The sequence below is a fragment of the Ptychodera flava genome, chromosome 17, assembly GCF_041260155.1.
Source record: "Ptychodera flava strain L36383 chromosome 17, AS_Pfla_20210202, whole genome shotgun sequence".
Lineage (NCBI taxonomy): Eukaryota > Metazoa > Hemichordata > Enteropneusta > Ptychoderidae > Ptychodera > Ptychodera flava.
In genome coordinates, this window is record NC_091944.1 from 38601459 (window position 1) to 38624133 (window position 22675).

Sequence of the window (22675 nt, forward strand, 5' to 3'; positions counted from 1 at the left end):
ATAAACAAGGTGGAAGAGCTCCTTGTGCTAGAACTAGCTGTGAATTGCATATCTTACATTCTGTTGATTCCGACTGTTGACGTGTCTGATCACGATGTATACGTGTCTCGAAGTGTATGTATTTAATCATTAGCACGCACCAACAATAATGATCTATTTCGAATCATAGATATTCACTGTACATCGCACTGTGAGGAGAGACGTGCCTGTAGAGTGTGTTGGCATTTATTCTTCAGTATAGGAAGTATATTATTCAAGCATATTGATGGCGCGAATACAAACTCATATAAACCCAATGTCGCTATGTTTCACAATAAATTCGATAGGATACCTAAAAGAGCACACCCTTTGCTCCATGTTGTGAATTGAGCCCCGACGAAAATTACTCCTTGAGTAACTCGGTCGCTCAGTAAAAGTGTAAATAAAAATACCGTAAATGTAATGACAAATATAATATTGATGTTTACTTGATGAAATTCACTGGTTGCATTTCGGTCGCATACTTGTAATTTTTTACTTCACTCACTTTTATGTCAGAAATACCAGCAATAATAATGAAAATGAGATCGCCCTTGCACGATTCATCTTATTATCTCTCTACGTTATCTATCTATCTAAAATATATCTATATCTCTGTAGCCAACGATCTGTTCCGCCACGCATTGTCTTCTTTCTTTACAATGTTACGGACATATCGATATGATTTCGCATTGCCTTTGAAAGTTTTAAAGAAAACATACCAACTATGCGAGTTTATTGCAATATGATCTCCGTGAGCGCCGATGGTCTGTTGCCATCTCAACCTTTCCGTATCCCGCGGGCCCTCCCTTGACATAATAAATGGAGTTAGAATAACCGATTAAAATATCAGTTAAGAACACAGCGGATAAACCATTGATGATTTCAAATATCACTTACTTTGGCATAAGCACCATCACCTAACGTTTTGCCTAGCCGGTAACCACTGTACGCCAGTATCTGTTCAGGAGTAGCTCTTGTGGTGCTTGGAGGTGTTGAAACCGCAGGCGCGCTTGCACTGGATGTACTTGCCACCGCAGCCGCATTGGCCGCGGCCGGCTTTGCCTTCTCTGCCGTGACTTCTTCTTCGGAAATTATCGGAAAAGAGAAGCGAAATAGGATCGTTGTAACTTTTCCATCGAAACTGTCACTGATCGTCTGCTTGAAAACCAGTTTCGTGGATAATGGGCAAAGGCCTCTGTTTTCGTAATACCATTGTACGCAACAAATATCGCGCACTTTCACGTTGTCACAAACGCGACGTTGTTGTACATCTCGTAGAATCACACTTCAATGATCACGTGACAAAGACAGCGTATATTGAGTTCCATCGTCAACAGAGTACCAACTTCATCCGATGCGAGTGTTCTTTGCGTCACTTTAAGTCCTCGTCCAGGAGAATGAACTGATCTTACACAGTTGCCCTAGCAGTTAACACATTTTATGAAGTTTAGCTCATTAACGAAATGTATTTTATATTGTGATCTGCTGAAATTCTATGATACTTATTGAGACTGAATGGTCCACAACTTAACAGTTGGACTTACTTTTAAACTTCTGTGGGTGAAAATAAGTTTTAAAGCATGGTTATTGAAGCTCACATAGTTCTTTCCTCTGTCTGACACAGGTAATATAGCTGTTTAGTAGTACACAACTTACCTTGTCCGAAAAATTAACGACGACACCCCGAAGTTTTACCCTGAATGTTTATCAAAGACGCTACAGACCGAAGGCTTCCCATACAAAGCAAGCACTTTGAATTTCATTTTCGTAATGCGCAGTACCTAAGATGGATACTGATAATTATTTTTACGTGAAGGTCTGTCCATGGACAGTGTAGCGCCTCCACTGACTATGAATTATGTATTTATTTATTTATTTATTTATTTATTTATTTATTTATTTATTTATTTATTTATTTATTTATTTATTTATACTTTTAGAGAGTGACTGATTTGCTCAAGTAAGTAATATTCATCGGGACTTACATACAGATAGAAAAGACACAATTCTCTTAAATAGAAATGTTATTCCTATTAAATGCTTTAGAAAGCTTTTTAATCATGAATAGGTTAGAAACCTGCTTAATTTTCAAATGGTAGTAAATTTAATACTTTCGTCGAACGATATTGAAAACTTCTCTGACCAACCTTCAATATCTATAGCGTTATGTAGGAGTTAACATTTCTATTAAGGATAAACAAGTCACTTTGGTAACAAGGTACATCCTGAGATAAAGAAGCAAAGGCAGTTATAGCTAAAAAGTAAAAATTACGTTGTCTAACAGACATAACTTCAAACATGCTAAAGAGGTCAGTAGAGGGAAAATCATGTGGTAAATCAAAAAGTATACGCAAAGCACGCTTTTTCACAGTGGAAACCTTATCGGGATAACATTCAGTCGTATTACTCCAAACAATAATGCAATAATCTAATGAGATCTGTGTCAAGTCATAATGCAGTAGATCTTACTTTGGGATAAAACTGACATAGACGGCGGATAAGACCAATTCTCAAAAATCAAACATAATATATTAACATGACTCTTCCAAGTTAAATTTGCATCAAGTATTACTCCTAGTAAATTGTACGGCTTTCGATTTGAGAAATATTTTATTTATAGAGACACAGACTGATAATCGCCATTTCTGTTTCTACTAGCAACTCTACTCAATTTTTACGGAGTCGCTATCAGGACACATATAGTTTTAGTAGTATTGATACGCACAGAGTTGGAGATCAAACAATTCGAGATAGGTTGTTGATAGCACTATATAATTCAAATTCATTCACAGCGCAATAAGTGTCTGATCGTCTGCATACTTATGTGATATAAAGAAGAATTGTGCACAGATAGAGGCCGATCATTTATAAATATCGAGAATATAGGAGGAACTAGAATTTAACCTTGTTGAACACCTCTAGTTACAACCTAGATATGATACAAATTGTTGACGATTAGAAAGGTAAGATTTACCATACAGTGACATTATTTTACAATCCATACATACTGATAAACTATGTAATTAGAGAACTATAACTTACAGACAGCCTGAACAGTCCAACAAACATGCAGCATTCGTACTTAGAAAGCCGTCATTATTAATTACGGAGGAATCAGAGGCGGTTACCCCAAAATTTGAAATCTACGAGGGGGTTGCTCTGAAGAAGAATAGTGATATATATGTATAGCAAGTGTTGTGACCAGCGGTGGAAGCAGAGCTGGGTCATGGAGCTATGCTCTCAGCCTTTATTATCATAGAAATATATAATTTAGTTGACTAAGTTCAATAACTATTTTAGCATTTCACATACCCACCCATATCATGCAAATGTTATATGGTTTGATATTGGTTGAGGTGAGCTTTTATATTTGTATTTTTGTGACCATGGATTTCATTTTGTTGGTTTCACCTTTTTCAACCATCATGAGGCAACTTATGACAATCTAGCAGACCAGGATTTGAAAGGTCTCTAATGTTGTTTAATCCGTAAATTATAGACATACACTTATTGATATTAAACTTTTCCAAGTGGGGAGGGGGTTTAGTCAAAATTTCTGTGTTTAGAGGGGGGTTTACTCATATTCATCATGTTGGCGGGAGGGGGTTTCTCGAAATTTCGGAGTTTCTAACTCGGAGTTCGCTTTTATGGTTATTATTTCATTGGACACAGTCGGGAATAGTCGGATCTGCCGACGGTGAAGCTGATGCTATAGTAGTCTCGGTTGTACCGTCATACTCAGAACCATTTTCGCCTGATCCCTGACTTTGAGGGTGAGGAGAACTTTACGTCCTTCGCAAAGCTTGTTATCGAGGACCAAGAGACGCAACTGCACATTTTGAACGGTGTCGAGATCAGCAAAGCAGTTAGTTTTATACACCATACCAAGTTCTGTTCACTTTCATTCAATGATTCCGTATTCTATGTTTCCGGATTCCGTATGTTTCCAGAAAAAACTCCACTCAATGAAAGTAGCATAGAGCAAAATTATCGAAAACTAGGTAAAAGATTTCAGTGTCTGTCTTGTTAAAAACATCCACCGTGTGTTTACCACTTTATGTGATTTGCGAAGCCGATCTATTCAGTTATATTCATATATCCCTGAAATGCCATCCTACAAAAGAGCTATTACTCCATGTCGCGGTTTATATAAAGGGAAGTCTTCATTCCCTAGTTCTCGCATTAATTCTTGTAGACATGGAGCATTTACATGGGATTAGTCATTCGCTTTCTGTTGACATTGTTATCAAATTGTCAAATTTGTTTTTAAATAAAGCTGATGCGCTCATTCTCGGGTAAATACCAAGTAAGGTTACCTCATTGCCGTTCGTTATCTGTTTTGCTTCTTTTAATAACAACTTACAGTAAGCGAGAACAGCAACCGTGTCTTTCATTTGGCAGCAATCATTAGTTCCTACATGACCACTTCCTTTGGACTGAACTTTCTAATGACATTTTCACTCAAATAGATGTGCCGTTGTTCAAAAGTTATTCCTGGTATAGGTAAATAACTTCGGAGCTCAAAGATCGGTCCTAAGAAATATGTAGAATACTCGTATCTGTGTGTCTACGTACTGGAAATTTGTGTTGGTGTTCATGAGGAAATTTCATGGACAGTGCCCTATAGATATGTTGTGGAGCTATTGATGTAGAGCGGCTCCTAAGAGTGCATGCAGAGGCTCAAACCAAGGCACTGAACACACTCAAGAACAATCATTTTCTTCATTTTTTACACTGTAAATAAAACTCGTGTATCTTTAGTTTGCATGGTTAGATATTGGAAGCATTTTAAATTCGAAATCATCAAATGTACGGCTCTCCTAAATTAACACCAGGGTACTAGGCTAGCATGTAAATGTCGAATCAGTCATTTTCCTAACCACTATGTAAAGATGAAATTCCAAAACCGTACAGCAATGAATTCGAAATTCAAAATCTAAACAGAAATGTGGAGAGATTTATCAAACTATTCTTGCTTTGTTTCATTATAATGGACTCAGTAATAATGTATAAGTCCCGGCCTACCTATTATTTTCTTTTCTAATTCCTTTAGGCTGCATCGACGATTGGAAAATGATTTTTACAGTGTATTTACATACTTTGGCCTTATTTACATACCGATAGAAGGGAAAAACTACGTCACCCTCAAGGATACTTGACTGTAAGCACAAGCTGCCTTATCGTGCATGTATTTGAATTGTGTAATAAAATGGTACTCTTCACGTCTTTTATAGTAGACAGCAAGACAGCAATGCTGGCACTGGCAGGAGCTGTGTCTGTCGGTACTGCCATATTGGCTGATTATATCTTGCCTATCCTTCAGTGGTTTTGCTATGTACACAATAACTATTATTACAGGGTAGAATCTAGACGCTTCCACCTCCGTGCTTCGAGATCACGGTAGCAGCAGTTACCGGCCATCGCGTCACCCCATGATCTATGCAACAGCCTACCACTAACGCGACAGTCTGCTGAAGTTTATTCCTTCAATTTACCCTTCTTTTGATATTGATATACCCACAAACTTGAAGCACGTCTACATGTCTAGCTCCTAAATTACAATAAGAGCTATCAATCTCTCTAATTTACTGAGACGGAGCCAGAGACTTACGTTATGTTATAATTTTGTAACAAATACTGTACACATCACGCAAATGATGATTTACATCACTGTAGTGGCAATACTCGAAGCATAAAGTACAGAAGAAGAATAAAGTCACAAGATGCTTTATGCGGTTAACTACAGCTGTGCGTTTATATGATTCATCTTCCCCGAGGCGACCACAACATTGCTTGTCAGGAATGTCTATGCAAATGGTCTGTTTGCTGGTGTGGTTTTTTTTCAGGGTACCGCATGAGGGTAGGAGGGATTACTCTAAGCATCGGGAAGAGTAGTTACAAGGGAGAACTCAGTCCGCTCATGAATTATTTTATTGGCCACTCTTTGCGAGAACCTAAAGTGTTATCTGAACTTATGTGAGTAGAATAAGCACGACAAACATTGCTTCGTCGCTGGAAACATGATGATGCTTATGTTCGTGTATCCAAATGATATGGTGACTGGGACTGGCTACACACACGTCCAACAGATTGCCTTGTCCAGAACCTCTCCGTAGTTTTATATCTTCACAAAAAATACGTTTAGGGTACCCAACACTACCGAGAGTTTCTAGGCAGGATATTGCCTGAGAACTGGAAGAGACAATGCAAATTATTCACCGAAGAATCAAAGTGCATTATTGTACCGACTGTACCAGTACCTGCAGTGTCTTATTTCGTGAATTTGTATGATCGATTAAACGACTTTGTACAAGTCAAGAGCGATTATACGGTAAAGTTCTGATGACTTATTTATTAAGCATGAATTCTTTTCTTTAAAATAACAGTACACGGTGAGCAATGTGGAATATTCAAGAATGCTTTGCGTTCCTGAAGTAGCCCAGTTCTTCCGTCTCATACTTAAATACTAACTACCAGGAAGTTGACCAAAGGATTTTGTTTCCAGTAACTCAAACATTCCGCTATTCTCTTACGTTGTCAGGCCAGAATATTAAGTCAGACACAGGTGCAGTGAGAGGGGAAGGATTAAAGAAACAATATTGAGGAACAGATAGAGAAAGGAAATGTGAGAAAATAACTGTTTCGTCCAGGGATGATAGAAAGTCAAGGCCAAGGTCAAGTTGTGTTGAATAGTTACAGTTAGTTAGTTTATATAGCGGAGTGTCAACGAAAACCATTATCCAACCCGCTTTACAATCAATACAGAAGAAAATGTAACATCAGATGAAAAGGTACAAACAGTGTTCATAACTCTAAGTGTTAACTGTCCAACGCTGAAACCACTCCCGTGTACATATACTTACTGCATCTAAAGAATACAGGCCAGTTTACCAAAAAGGTAAGTTTTTAGGTCTGCCTTGAACTGTTTGTACGTTTCTGCTTTCCTCAAACCAACTGGTAATCCATTCCACCTTCTTGGACCCTGAACACTGAATGCCCTATCTGCGAAGGTTTTACGAAATGTTCTAGGAATCTCGTACGAACTTTCAGAATTACTACCTGACCGAAGTCCTACACGCCTGACTACAGACGGGGTTAGCATAGATATTAAATACTCTGGTGCTTCGTTACGGTCGCATTTAAACATTAAACAACATATTTTATAGTCAATTCTGAGATGCACAGGTAGCCAATGTAGAATCTTCAAGCATATTGTGGCACTGTCATATTTACTTTTGTCCGGGATGGTCTTAGCTGCCATGTTTTGAATTCGCTGTAATTTCTTAATGTCGCATTCCGGAAGTCCTGCGTAAAGAGAGTTAGCATAGTCCAAATGTGAAAGAATCATGCCTGATGCTATGATTTTCCTTGCATCAAGATTCAAGTACTGTTAAAATTAGCTTCAATCTTTGTATATTTCCTGCTGCAATTGCGCACTTCCTTGAGATGTTCTTCCTCATCGACAGATGTTCGTCGAGATCAAAACCAAGATGTTTTATCACCGGCGTCCGTTCGATATTACATTCATTGACTGTTAACGTCTTCGACATAACCTTCTGAAGATGTACTCTTGACCCAAAGCATATGAATATCCTAAATATACTTTCTGGCGATGACTTTCACTTTGGTTTCCACTTCATCAGTATATCAGAAATAATGATTATAATAGCCTAGCATGTGTCTTGTATAGTATTGATAGCAAACAGACGGCCCTTTCGCTTTCACCGGTGAGTTTATGCACAGTTCTTTGTTAACTTGAAAGGCATCATTTCATGCTATAATTGGTGTATCCGAAAAAAGCATTATATCACTTACGATAGCTGAGACTTTCAGATTAAAGTTGTAAATATTTTAATCTGGATAATCCTGCAAGTTGCCTAGTCAAGCGTTAGCCGTTCAGTTCTTTTGTTCGAAGGCGAATGGGTTATTACCTAGACCTATCAATTTTCTGGAACCCTAAACAATGATTGTTTCATGTTTTTTCTCATTTTCAGTCTTCTACAAATCTGTCCATGATTATTTTGATGTTTTTCTTCGCAGTCGAGACAGTGCGCAAACGAAAGACTTTGTTCAATTCAGGTTAGAGTTGGTAGTTAATATCCACGCTCGAAATCACCGTTGAATATTGAGAAAAATGTAGTTACATTGGTGGACTTTCAGGTGTCGAGTTTTGGAATATAAGAATGAACCGTTACGCTTTGCGAAATATATTAATGTAATTTCATGTTCATTCACTTCGTATAAAAGTGGCATCTTCAACAGATAAGTCAACCTGCTACTGTGTTGTTGTAGACCTAACTTTCACTTCTCATTTTACCTGTTTAATAAGGTAACAATGCTTGTATGAAAGAAGACCTCAGTTACCTCTCTGTTATGACATTCATATTATTCGGAACAGATGGTAAGAGCTAAATCAAGTTTTTGTTCAAGTCTTGTTCAAGTCTGATGATGTATTCATTCTCATTCTGTTTGCAGGAACTTATACAGGATACAATGCACTTAGTATTGCCTGTGCCTTGCCGGATGACGGCAAAGTCATCGCCTGTGACGTCAGTGAGGAATTTACCGATATAAAAAGACAGTACTGGAAAGACGCCAGTGTTGAGCATAAGATAGACTTGCGGCTACAGCCAGCATCTAAGACATTAGGTTTGTACAAGCGATTTTCAATTACTTGTCCGTTATTTCGAAGTCTCTAAGCCGCAAATATAAAATTTTCCTGTTTTTCCGAAGAATCTTACAGACTAGTATGTTCAAAACGACATTGTTCAGATTGTTTTATAACACGAGTGATTTACAATGTCCGCTTATTCTTTAAGAATAACAAGATGACCAACAGGTAACGTAAATACATTTTGCTGTATGATTGACAAAAACTGACACTTTCAGATGATATGTTAGCAGCAGAAGAAGCTGGTACCTTTGACTTTATTTTCATCGATGCTGACAAACTAAGCATGATGGAGCGAGTATTATGAGAAAAGTCTAGCTCTCGTCAAACACGGTGGTGGAATTGTAGCTCTTGATAATGTAAGTATTATATAGAATATAGATTATAGAATATTCCTTCTCTGTGTTTCTTTTGTCTTCCCCGCCCCGTTCTCAATTTGCTACGGTTAAAGTAACAGTGGATATTCTGTCCGCGGCCTTTGCGGACGCGAGACCGCTCTTTAAGGTAGAACGCGTTTCGGGGACACAAATTTGGACTCTCAAACTTTAACAAATCTTTTCTGATATACCTCTTGTGGGGGTTCATTTTAAAGCGCTTGGTGTAAAAAAACTTTTCACCGGCGTAGTTTTTCGAAATTCGAAAATTTAATTTTTTCTCCATAGAGTTATCACGGGGATGGCGGCCATTTTGAATTTTAAATATCGGTAAATCTTGGGTTGTTTGTTTCCCTAGTACCAAAATTTGCTCGGTGACCCCCGATTTTATGCTTGATTTTGAAAGAGAATGGTTGAAAGATTCTTTAAGGAAAGTTTGAGCACAAGTTTAAGTCTTTCACTTTGAGGCGCGAACTACCTTAATATCAACAGTCGCCAGTCGCCAGTGAAGAGATACACGACGGCTGTGTGGTATGCATAATAGAAAAGTACAGGTGCATACGTGCATACATAGACTTGGCTCAAGTCTATGATTGTGAATGTTTGAGTGGGGTGAACGTGATTATTTATGTTTTGTTTCCATGTGAAACCCGTGAGTGGGGTGAATGCAATGAGTGGGTGCACGCTTCCTCCAAGTTTGTTTGCATATACTGCATATAATTATCAAAACATATCATAAATTGAAGGACTGAACATCAGCAGACCGTCGCGTTAATGATAGGCTGTTGCGTAGACCGTGGGGTGAACGCCTTGGCCCACAGCCAGTGACTAAGCTACCGGGAAAAGCCAGGCGACTCGGGGGGGGGGGGGGGGGGGCAGTCTAAGTTTCTCCTGGAATCCGGCAGAGACAAACCCATTACTCATGACTGCGCAGACTCAACCAGATATGAACTGAAAATGCTCACGTGTTTCATTATATATTGCATTTATGTGCAAGTTTGAACCTTTGCTACATGCTTTGCTACATTTAAAGTGTTATGATCAACACAATGAATTTCACCACAGATCAATTCTAAAGGTCATTAAGTATTCAAATATGTAATTAGCTGAAATAAAAATAATTAATTTCTTTGAGTACTGTCATTGTATCACAATATAGCATGTGTAATTACCTTTGGTCAAGTCCTTCAAGCTCTATATGCCAAACCGTGAAAGCTTGTTAGCTATTTATGCAAATTATGAATTAGCTGACATGAAAATGCAAAATGACTTTCAATACTGTTATAACCTGGTATAATGATCAATGTACACAGCATATTTCGCCAAATTTTATCAAGTAAATGCCAGTATATATCCCTAATTTGGAAGGTTCATTAAATATGCATATTGGGAATTGGCTGAAAAAAATGTCAAATGACTTTCAATAATCTTGTATCATAGTATCTTTAATGTACATAGCAAGTTTTGCCAACTTTGGTCAAGTCAAAACAGATAAATATCGCTAATAAATGCGGGATATCGGACCGCAGGCGGGCGAAGATTGCATTATAAGCGCGCAACCCAAACTCACTGCATGGACATCACATTTACGAAATCGAAGTCCAAAGTCAACTACGTCATTGTTAGAATAAGAGAGGTTTTCCATCACACGGGAGCATACCACCACAAATTTTGCACAGATGGCGTTGCACTGGCATTGAAAAAGGGTGCATGGGAGCATGGGAACGCGGGCAGTTTCCCTCGCTATGGGTAGGAAATGCATTGAGCAAGACACACTTCCGGGTTCGCAAAAAAAACGAGGATCCCATTTACGGGGCGCTCAAATATAACTATTTGCTGTGATACATAGCAGAGGCGTATATGTTTGTGATGCTGAGAATAACATCAGTAAATAAATGACGGGTTTTAAAAGTTGACGTTTTTTGCGATGAAACAGACTTCTGAAGGTAGCTCGCTTGGGGAACACGTCATCCCGGCCGCTGTCCGCTTTGACCCCAGTAATTCACACTGGTTTTGGTCGGCCCCAGGTACCCAAGTCACTTCGACCCCGTCACACTTTTGCCTACATGTCCACGGAGACGATTCAACATGTTCCACAACAAAGCCAAGACAAAAATTGAAAATATCAATAAAATGGCTTCACTAAGGCTGAAATACACGATACTCGATGAAGTATGAAGTTTATGAAATGAAATCAAAATTGACAACACAATGTTTGTCTCGGGTAATACCACTTGAAGTTGAACTATTCTACAGACTGTTTTTTCCATACAGTGCAGTATTTGTCAGTGACAAATTAATCTTTGCAATACATTTTTTTGCGATGAGCTGGAAATTTGATTAATATCGAGTTAATGTACATAAATATTCCGTTATTTACTGGGACACGTTTATTTTCTCGATCCGCTATCTGCGGACTACGTGCTGAAGTACATTGACTGTTCATGTCAACGATCGTTTCTCCCTCTGCAGAGTTTCTGTATCCCGTTCAACAACGCTGTACCTCGATCACACGATAGTGACGCTATGTAGCTGTGCAGTATTGAAACTTAGGGACTGGACACAAATTACAGGGGGGGTGGGCCGGTGTTTTTTGGGGTGGGTCGCCATTTTTCGCTCAAGCATTTTGAAGGGTCATAAAATTTTGTGCAAGCCTATGGGGGAGGGTCACCTTTTTCATGCATCAAAGCTGAAATTGCATGTGCACGTTATGGAATACTGAAAAAAGAAAAAATACCTCCTGGCACTTTCATTTTCTGCCATTACCATTTTCGGCGCGCCCTTCGGGCGCAAATTTCAGGTATAATAAACAATGTATTGATGATCCAAGCAGCCACATTGATTTAAGTTGTCATGATTTCTACTTATTCAACACTATTGTGCATAACTGTCCCCTATAATGACTCTTTCAATAACAATTTGGGAGATTACTTATTTGACATCATTCTCCCATTGACAATACATTGGGTATAGGTCGGTGTCAAACGTTCATGTCGCTGTATGTACATTTTTTAATTTTTTGAGGACATTGACAGAATACAAACTATTCAGAATAGTGCATAGTGTCATCAATAACAACTGGAAGCTTCAGGTCGAACAACTTTTGAATAACAATTTAGGATCAGATAACCTATGAGTTATTTGTAGTTTCCTCATAGCCTACAATGTATAGTGAATCAACATTTTGGTGAAATTACAAAATCAAATTTCTTGCACAACCATGGACTTGAAACCACTCTAGTCTAATCATGAATATTGATACTAATAATTAGGTGTACATAAATGCACAGGTTTACCAAGTTTTGTATTGGAAAAAAATTATTCATAGTTTCATCATAGACTGCCATGTATAGTGAATGGACATTTCAGTGAAATTCCAAAATCAAATTTCTTGCACACCCATTGACTTGAAACTACTCTAGTCTAATCATGAACATTAATACCAATAATCAAGTGTACATAAATGCACAGATTTTCCTATTTTTGTATTGGAAAAAAATTATTCATAGTTTCATCATGGACTGCCATGTATAGTAAATCGACATTTAAGTGATATGCCAAAATCAAATTTCTTGCACAACCATTGACTTGAAACCACTCTAGTCTAATCATGAACATTAGTACCAATAATTGAGTGTACATAAATGCACAGATTTACCTATTTTTGTATTGGAAAAAAATTATTCATAGGGTTTCACCATAGACTGCCATGTATAGTGAATCAACATTTCGGTGAAATTCCAAAATCAAATTTCTTGCACACACATGGACTTGTAACCACTCTAGTCTAATCAAGAACATAAATATCAATAATCAAGCATACATAAATACACAGATTTGCCAAGTTTTGTATTTAAAAAAAATATTCATAGTTTCTTCATAGACTACAATGTATAATGGATCCACATTTCATGCGAAATTCCAAAAACAAAGTTATTGTACACAGATGCACGTGTTACCACCCTCTTCTAATCAAGCACAATTATGTCAATTATTCAGGGTCATATATACACAAATAGTGCATATTTTTAATTCTGAAAATTTTTTTTTACAGTTTTGTCATAGACTCCCATGTATAGTGGATCAACATTTTATGCGAATTCCAAAAACAAAGTTATTGTACACAGATGCACATTTTACCACCCTCTTCTAATCAAGCACAATTATGTCAATTATTCAGGGTCCATATATGCACAAATAGTGCAAATTTTTAATTCTGAAAATTTTTTGACGGTTTTGTCATAGACTCCCATGTATAGTTTTGTCATAGACTCCCATGTATAGTGGATCAACATTTTGACAGAAATTCCAAAATCAAATATCTTGTTCACATGTGCACTTGTAAACAACCCATGCTAATCAAGTATATCTATATCAGTTATTAAACATCTGTATATGAACAGATATAGCTAGTTTTATACTGGAAAATACACGTTCGTAGTTTTCTTATAGTCGACTACATGTATAGTGAATCAACATTATTGATAAAATCTAAAAATTACATTTTTTGTACAGGCATGCACTTTTTACCTGCCACTTCAAGCAAAGTACATTTACATGAATAACACACATATGATTTGATATTTTTTGGACAACGCGTTATATCGGCCACATTTTGCCTTCCTTTATAGCAAGTCAGAAGGGGTCTTTAACACATTGCGGGTTTTTTGGGGGGTATTGAGTAACAGGGAGGGTCACTTATTTTCATGCACGGATAAGGGGGAGGGTCACTAATTTTTGTGCATGAACTTTTGAAGGGTCACTATTTTTTACGCAGCGGTTTTTCGAAAAACACCGGTCCACCCCCCCCCCCTGTAATTTATGTCCATTCCCTTATCATAAAATGGCCACCTCGTCTAACAGTAACACGTATTGTCGGGATTATCGTACGGAAAAAGACTGCAAAAGTAAGACTTATGAATCTTCATCAGAATTGAACACATCATGATTGTACACGAGTATCAACCGTGAATGCACGTTGAGCTCGGCAGTTACACAAGCATGGTACGCTACATGCATAGCCCTACGAGTATGGCGACAGTGTCCGGCTTTGGCTACGCCGCCTACCGGAGGTGGGAGGCGGCGTAGCCAAAGCCGGACACTCTCGTCATACTCGTAGGGCTAGCTACATGCACTGCCGCGATGCCGATCGTATGCATTCCAAGGCCTATCCCGGAATTTGTTTCACAAACAACCTCAAAGGAGAGCAAACATACTTCTATGGACAATGACGGACACGTTTCTTGGCGAAGCAAAATCAAAACAGTGCAGAAGTACATGAAGTAGGTCATGGCCTTGGACTCTGTGCACGAACCTGATTGGACACTTCAATACCTTTGACCCAAAGTTATTATTCATCAGCACTTCCATGCCATGAGGCTAGGAAGAGAACGTATGTACTCATTTCTGGCGATCGAGCAGCGAGGGAAACAATCAATTACCAAGGATAGGCCTAAAGCTAATTTGCTAAACGATATTTTATCTTGAATAGTGAGTTGAATGAGTAATAAAATATCATATTTTTAATGTTCAATACGAGGTTGAAACACGGAGGGACCGTGATTGAAACCAGAGCTATCCAGCTGTAGCCAACCTGGACAAGCACATTTCACAGCGCCCTCAAACAGTCGATTGTTTTCACTTGTCATACGCGGCGTAACAGAAAAATTAAAACTTTCATAACTTCATTAATATCCAAGCCACGCCCACCAAAACCTTTTCAGTTCTAGCCATTTGAATTCTGAAGATGTCTACCAAATTTGACTGAAATACGTTCAGCCGTTTTTGAGAAAATGGACCAACAGACAGACAGACAGACACACAGACAGACAGACAGACAGACATCGCTGCGACATATGCTCACGTGTTCACACGTGAGCAAAAAATGACGCATTCAATGGCTAGGAAAACCTGGCCTGGGCTGCCAAATTCCAAATAGGTTTGTATGAAATAGGAGAGACACGAGAGAAAGTATTAAGAATGTTTTATTTTTTTTAATTCACTGACTTGAACCAAGTCTAGTGCATGGACAGCGGCCGTCGTGTATCGGTTCACAAGCCACTGTACTCTTATCCCCACTTAGGTACCGTTCAGTTTTTACGGCCGGGGGGGGGGCGGCAAAATCCAGGGGGGTCATCATAATTTTGGAATCCACGAAGGGGGGGGGTCATCACTTTTTCACTGGTAGGAAAGGGGGGGTCACCACATTTTCAAAAACATAATACCTACAATGAAGTTCACTTTATGCCATGGCCATGATCGACCCTCTTTACCGGCGGGCCGCCTTCGGCGGCCCACTACAATAAATATATACTTTATGTATTACCCATGACCCTCTTAACGGGCAGACGCCTTTGGCGGCCCACTCCAATTAGGTTTACTTCATGCAATGGCCATGATCGACCCTCTTTACCGGCGGGCTGCCTGCGGCGGCCCACTACAATAAATTGACTTTATTGTAATACCGCATGACCATCTTAACGGCCGGACGCCTTCAGCGGCCATGGTCAGTAAAGTTTACTTCGTGCAATGGCCATGATCGACCCTCTTTTTACCAGCGGGCCACCTTTGGTTGCCAACTAGAATAAAGTTGACTTTACGTAATGGCCCATGACCCTCTTAACCGGAGGGCTGCCTTAGGCGAACCACTCCAATAAAGTTTACTTTGTACAATGTCCATGGACATAAGTTGTCCATGGAAATGAAGTTCAAAATTGCCTTACAGTCGTCCTAATTAACAGACGTTTGCATGGATGTGGCTGAGAAAATTGTGCACTTTCATCTCTGCTACACGAATAAAGTGCGCCGCGTACCGGAGTTCAAATCCAAACCGTGCGGGTAAATTTGACATATGGGTTTTGGTTATTTTTCCGCGGGGGGGGGGGGGGGTGGTCATCAAATTTTTTCGTCTGACAAAGGGGGGGTCATCATTTTTTTCGAAAAATTCAGGGGGGGGGTCATCATTTTTTTGAACACCGGCGACAAGATTTTGCCGGCCCCCCCAGGCCGTAAAAACTGAACGGTCCCTTACTGAGAAGTGATTAGGCCTACCGAGTATATGTATTACTGCTCATTGAAATGTTGTGTACAATTTTGTACAGGAGATTTCACAGGTGTCAGGGCACTTTGTCAGACAAAACTATGTAAAACCATTCAATTTTACAGTATTTGAGTATATCATTTAAAATCATCCAATAATAAGAAAGATATATCGATCACATTTTCTGTTTTCAGGTTCTATGGCATGGCCATGTGGCCGACTAGAAATTCATGGGTGAAACAACTGTGGCCATCAGAACTGTCAACAATAAAGTGAAATCAGATGACCGAGTTGACATTAGTATGCTGTTCCTTGGAGATGGAGTAACACTTGCTATGAAAAAGCAGTCTCAAATATTGTCTTTTAGAAATAAGGTAACGAGAAACGAGTACTTGATTAAATACAATACATGTTCGATGCATTGGAAAGTTCAAAGTGTGTTAGCAAGATCGCTCAGATCAAAATGTCCATGTACAATTTATCGAAGTTCAGACGAAATAATCAGAGTATATATATATATATATATATATATATATATATATATATATATATATATATATATTGCCTTGTGTATTAATCCAGATATCTTAAGATTAAATATGGTCACGCAATCGCAACTGTTGAGTTACTGCAGATTGAAATCAATTTATCATTTGAGCCAGAAATGTAACATGCGCCTGCGGTCACGCCCTTCATCAAGCTATGTTTGGTATGAGTCTTCAGTGTACTGGGCACAGCTAACAGAGAGTATGGTACTGTACATCAAGATATACTAAAAATGTTTAAGTGAACAATAAAGCAGGAGGAAATAGTTAACAATCACCTGTATAATACAAAAACAGTGTCTCGCCATATTGGTTGGAACTATTTCTGGGTTCTGCACAAGTCTATACTCTTAAGAGAGGAACTTTTAGAAGATTACAATCCGTAACTTTTTCATATCCTCTTCTTTATTGTGAGATAATCATTGTCACTTCTTTGAAGAATTACTGTTCTTCCAGAAATGTAGTTCTTACAAGAACTAACAAAATCAACTCGATCTATTTTCATTATTGTCACAATTTAAATAAATTCTTTCATTCAAATGTAATCTATGTTTCCTTTTCTGACCTACTTTATTCCAAAGATTATGATCATTCAGTCTAAGCTTTGATTTATACCTATGTACAGTAAAGTTTGAGGCATTTAAGTAATTTTCAAAATTGATGTGAGGTTTGAATATTCTACCAGCAGCAACTTGTTACCACAACCAGATTTTCTTGAATCATCAAATAAATTCTAGATTTACTTTAAACTATTCAAATGTCACTGGTAACTTATGTTTTATCCTCCTGTGCAATTATAATTTCACCCTAGTGAGTTCAAAGCACGTGCATGACTGTAGCTGCCTAAATTATATGGTGTACAAAAACTAGCCCTGGAAGAGTGAATATTAATATTTTCCTTCAGAGAGTGATTGTGTCCTTCATTTTAATTGAATTAAAGTGCATAATAGAAATTCAACCTTTTAAATCAAAATTAAAAACATTTCTTTTTAAACAATTTTATCAACTGCACTGATTAATTTTTAATATTATTGGACATTTTATGAGATTTTTGTTTAAATCTTGTTTTGTATTTTTATTGAATGCAATACATTGTTTTTGTTTTTGCAAAACCTTTATTGTACTTTATGATCAAGATCCCAACTGGGATACGATTTCAATAAAGGCTTACTTTACTTTACTTTACATTTTATTGTTTTACTTGATGTAAAGCACTTTTGAATATTTTATTGTAGAAAAAGCGCTATAGAAATATATTAAACATTAAACATTAAACGTTAAATTTTTCTGATTGTGTCTGAATATGTCTTCACCGAAATCGTATAACAGACACATCGAAATAAATTTTAATGGCAATCTTTCTAACTCAAGCATCAGCTATTATGCTTTCAAACGGGGTGCCTTTACTTACCCCCAAAATAAATCTGTAATTGACAGAGCTTTCAAGACAATTCTCATAATCAATTGTTATTTAAGGTAGAACGCACCTCGGGGACAGACATTCGGACTCTCAAACTTTTACAATTCTCTTCTGGTATACCACATGTGGGGGTTCATTTTAAAGCTCTTGGTGAAAGAAAACTTTTCACCGGCTGAGTCTTTCGAAATTCGAAAATTTTTATTTTTCTCCATAGAGACTAGAGTTAATACAGGGAAGGCGGCCATTTTGAATTTCTAATATCGGTAAATCTTGGGCAATTTGTTTCTCTAGTACAAAAATTTGCACGGTGACCCCCTATTTTTATTCTTGATTTGAAAGAGAATGATTGAAAGATCACTTGAGGAAAGTTAGAGCAAAAGTTTAAGTCTTTCACTTTCGAGGTGCATACTACCTTAAAGTGCAAAAAATTGAGAAGCATAACGGAAGATAGGAGTAATTCAAGTATAAAAAAGTTTAAACGAAGCTTCGGATTTAACACTTTCAGACATAAAGATCGACCTTTTTATGCTAAATTAGCAGCCCTACATTTTAAATTTTTCTGATTGTGTCTGAATATGTTTTCCATTTGGCATGGAAACTGTACATGCATATTGATCAACTGTTTTTATATGCTTTTCTCATAATAAAACACTTTTATCCTTAATGAATCAATTTCCCTGTTGAAAATCATTAATTTGTTTTCTTCGCATTTGCTTGAAGGCCCCATGTTTACTGTACTTGTGAAAACAGACAGTTTTGCAAGCCTTCTACAGATTTTGATACTAATTCATCAGCATTTAAGTTGTATGCGTCTGGTGAAATGCCCATGTTGCAAAATCACAGAAATACAGTTGATGGTCTATAAAACAGTTACATTCATTTCTTTTTTCGTTTAGCGCGCGTGATTATGAAATATGGCAAAAGAAAAATGCAATGTGGGCGTGTCCCCCGAGCCTCTCCAGTCGACTTTTTTCGGCTTTCCGAAGTTTGCCCGACGCCGTATCTCATAACGGGAAGTAAGGTATTTCACACCTCCGTAAGCTCCCTACGGGGGGTAACTTCTAGGGATTTCCGCTTACATGATCAGGACAGTGTCCTCCTTCACTACGGAAGAACGTTGTTCTTTTGGTGGCTGTGACAGCGGCAAGAACATGAACGGCTCAACTGTAAACTTTTTCAAGTTCCCGTCAAGTGTTGAGTGTCTGAACCATAATGTGCTTGTCTCTGCTGGTTCGTACGATCGGCCACGGCCCCTCGGCTGAGCCTGCCTCGCTACTCGCTACACAGAAGGTTGGGACCGCAATGCAAATCAACAGCATGAACACCAACACTGAACGTTGTGACTGCCATTAAAATGCACTTGTCTACAACACGGAACGTCGGGATCGCAATGCAAATCGACAGTAACTTAAAACGTAAATGGGACCGTGATTAAAATGCACTACAACCACTGCACAACACGGAAGGTCACCACGATGCAAATAAGCTGCATGAACAGCAACACTGAATGTTGAGACTACCATTAAAACGAACAACAACACGGAACGTAGAGATCGCCATACAAATCGTGGAGGTAGAGTCCTCCATGATACAAATCGACAGCAACACGGAACGCGTCGTTGGGACGGCAATTAAATTGAAGAACAACGGGGAATACCAGACCACGAGGACCGCGATGCAAATCGACCGCAACATGGAATGTTGAAGACCGTGATTAAAATGCACAACACAGAACATCTAGACCGCAATGTAAATCAACTGCAACACCGAACCTTGTTGCCTCGATTAAAATGCGTATGTCTGCTATGTATAGCAAAAGTTTCAATTCTCGCGAGCGAGCGTTCCTATGCCCGCTGTACACTAGACAAAATGACGTCAAATTTATCGCGAGGGCTCGATTGCGTGTGTCTAAGTTTCACTTCTCGCGAGAGCCATTTATGCATGCTGTACACCACTAGACTAAATGACGTCAAATCTCTCGCGCGACTTGGCTCGATTGCAAATACGTACGACGGAAAGAACACTTGTGAATCGCCGAGAGAGAAGCGCAGATTAAACAAAAGACTAAAAAACCCACGTTTTTTCTTTATTTTACCATATTTTTTAAACAAAAATCAGTTTCGCCGCTGTGGCGAATTAGGATCGATTTTTTTTTTCGCCACTTCGGATTTCGATTCGCATTGGCGAACGTGGCAAATGGGCAGCGCGAACAGTGTTTTGTTAGCGGATACCGGGCAGAGATAAGGCGGCGTTGGACCGCTATTCGATGTAAATGAACACACCTGTGACGTCACAGACGGCCAACCATTATCCCCGCTATGGGCGTGACCTGAGTGTCGCAAAATGACCCCATGAAAGCCGCACATAGAAATATCAAAAAAATTAACACTTGCGCGTACTTTTAGGTTGCAATTCTGTTGCGAGTGTAATAGTATTGACCCCCTGGAAGATATTCAGTCACACGAACGGGACCATTTCACCAGACCTTTGAGGTTGTATGCACCTCGAACGTAAAAGACTTCGCTCGAATTTTCCTCAAGGAATCTTTCATATATTCACTGTCAAAATCAAGAATAAAAATCGGGGATCACGTTGCAAATTTTGGTACTAGAGAAACAAATAACTAATTACTCAAGATTTACCGATATTTAAAATTCAAAATGGCCGCCATCCCTGTGTTAACTCTATGGAGAAAAAAAATAATTTTCGGTTTTTGAAATCAAAAGCTTTCCTGAAATATACAAGAGCTATACAGCAAGTTTGCTCGATGATTCTTCAGACCATTAGTAGATTGCATTTTATCAATTACTTTCTGCAATGGAACACAAGGTGACCGTAAGGAGTTCGGCTATCATTCTGAAACCAAATTGTTACTAAGAGAAAATGTCATTTATGTACAATACATTCATGCATAAAAAGCTTTGATCCCCTGATTTGTGAAATGGGACTTGTAATGTTGATTTCCAGCTTTCTTGAAATTGGTCACTTTCTTATAAGTGATTATACAGTCAGTATTCTTCTCATACAAAGGTCATTACTAGCCTTAGGCTGCATTCAAAAAAATGCTGGGGGGGGGGGGCTGGAGGAATCGCGATTGAAATCTTATTTTTTTCAGATCCCCCTCAAAACCCTGTAAAATTTTCAAGTCCCCCTCAATACCCTCTAAAATTTTCAAGTCCCCCCAACAATTACCATATAGCTGCATATTTATAGGGAATGCACGCAGAGTAAAAATAAACATGTAATGTGTCGTTCTGCATGTAGATGTTCAACACTACCTCGCATCAGCAAGTTGTAGAGCCATATACCTAAGGCAAGTTCTTAAATTGATTCATTTTTAAATTCATCAATGGATTTTTTGGATTTCTCAGTCTAAGCTGACTTGAGTTTATCCAACTCTTGCTAGGTCAATGGCACCAGCTAAAAAGCACACAAAATGACAATCATGAGAGAGTATGAAAATTGTGTATTCCTGGCTATGTTTTACCAAATTGTGAAAAAATGAGCACAGTGACCAACCGAATTTTTTTTAAAGTACAAGACACATACAACTTAGATGCCACGTATAAATGACAATACTGGAAGGTTAAAATATTCCATGAAATTAATGTTTTAATCTCAGAAATTTTGGGTGTGATAATGGCAAATTTGATAAAAAATAAATGATTCCATTTAGTCACACATTTTTCCATTTAAACTAGAGTCTTTACTGTTCAAAGTTCTACTTTTATGTTATTTTACAATGAGGTGTGAAAATTTCATTCACTGCATGAACTTGAAATGAATGGTTTTATATATTTTAAGTGATATGTTTTCAGTGATTTTAGAAAAACTGACTTTACATTGTACATTTGTATAAGATCAAGTATGGAGACCTCATCTTTTTCTTTAATACCGGTATTTGATTGTTCTCATATGCCAGAATTCAAAAATCCATGGTAACTGTTAGTCCCCTAGTCTTCTATGTGTTGCTCTTAGGCTGGATCTTGTGTACAAGTAGATGTATGTTTCACTGTCAATTGAGTGTCCTATGACCGAAACTCTTCTTAAACTACATCAGAGTCAGAGCTACATGTATCACTGTCACTGCCAGTATGTAGTAGCAGGGCAGTAGTTGTATCTTTTTATTTTGACAATATTTTTGTTCAGTTTGTACAATTGCGTTCTTGTTCTACTCCCTACAGCATATTGAGCTATCCAGTATTCAGCTTGCCAACACAGCCTACGTGTACCGTGCATTTGTTATATTCAATTATCACCAATATTTAGACAAATGGGCTTTATTGACAAACTGAATATTGTGTTTTTCAGCATGCTGTAGAAACACCAAGAAACTTATGTTTGATACATTGCGTAGAAATATTGAAAAATTATCAACAGTTGTAGCTCCTGCCCGTGTTACAAGGCCAACTTCTTTTACGAAGATTTAATGGCATTCATAGATTTTAATTTTTTTTTGAGATTAAAGACATAAAATGCGACAAAACGGTTCCAGATTTTGTTTAATTATTACTAACATTGGAACCATTGGATGACATCAAAATGTTGGTAGTCGAAATATTTTCAGGTCCCCCTATAGGCAGAGCAAAACTTTCAAGTCCCCTC

The 22675-nt window shown here is 38.1% G+C and overlaps 1 protein-coding gene across 1 annotated transcript in view; it reads left to right on the forward strand.

Moving 5' to 3' along the window:
• Positions 1 to 8610, forward strand: part of LOC139116289 (chloride channel CLIC-like protein 1) — a 28642-nt gene extending 20032 nt beyond the window's left edge. The window contains exon 4 of the mRNA XM_070678904.1: positions 8497 to 8610. Within this exon, the coding sequence (XP_070535005.1) occupies positions 8497 to 8595 (99 nt within the window). The 3' untranslated portion in view covers positions 8596 to 8610. The remainder of the gene's footprint in view (positions 1 to 8496) is intronic.
• The last annotated feature ends 14065 nt before the right edge of the window (positions 8611 to 22675 follow it).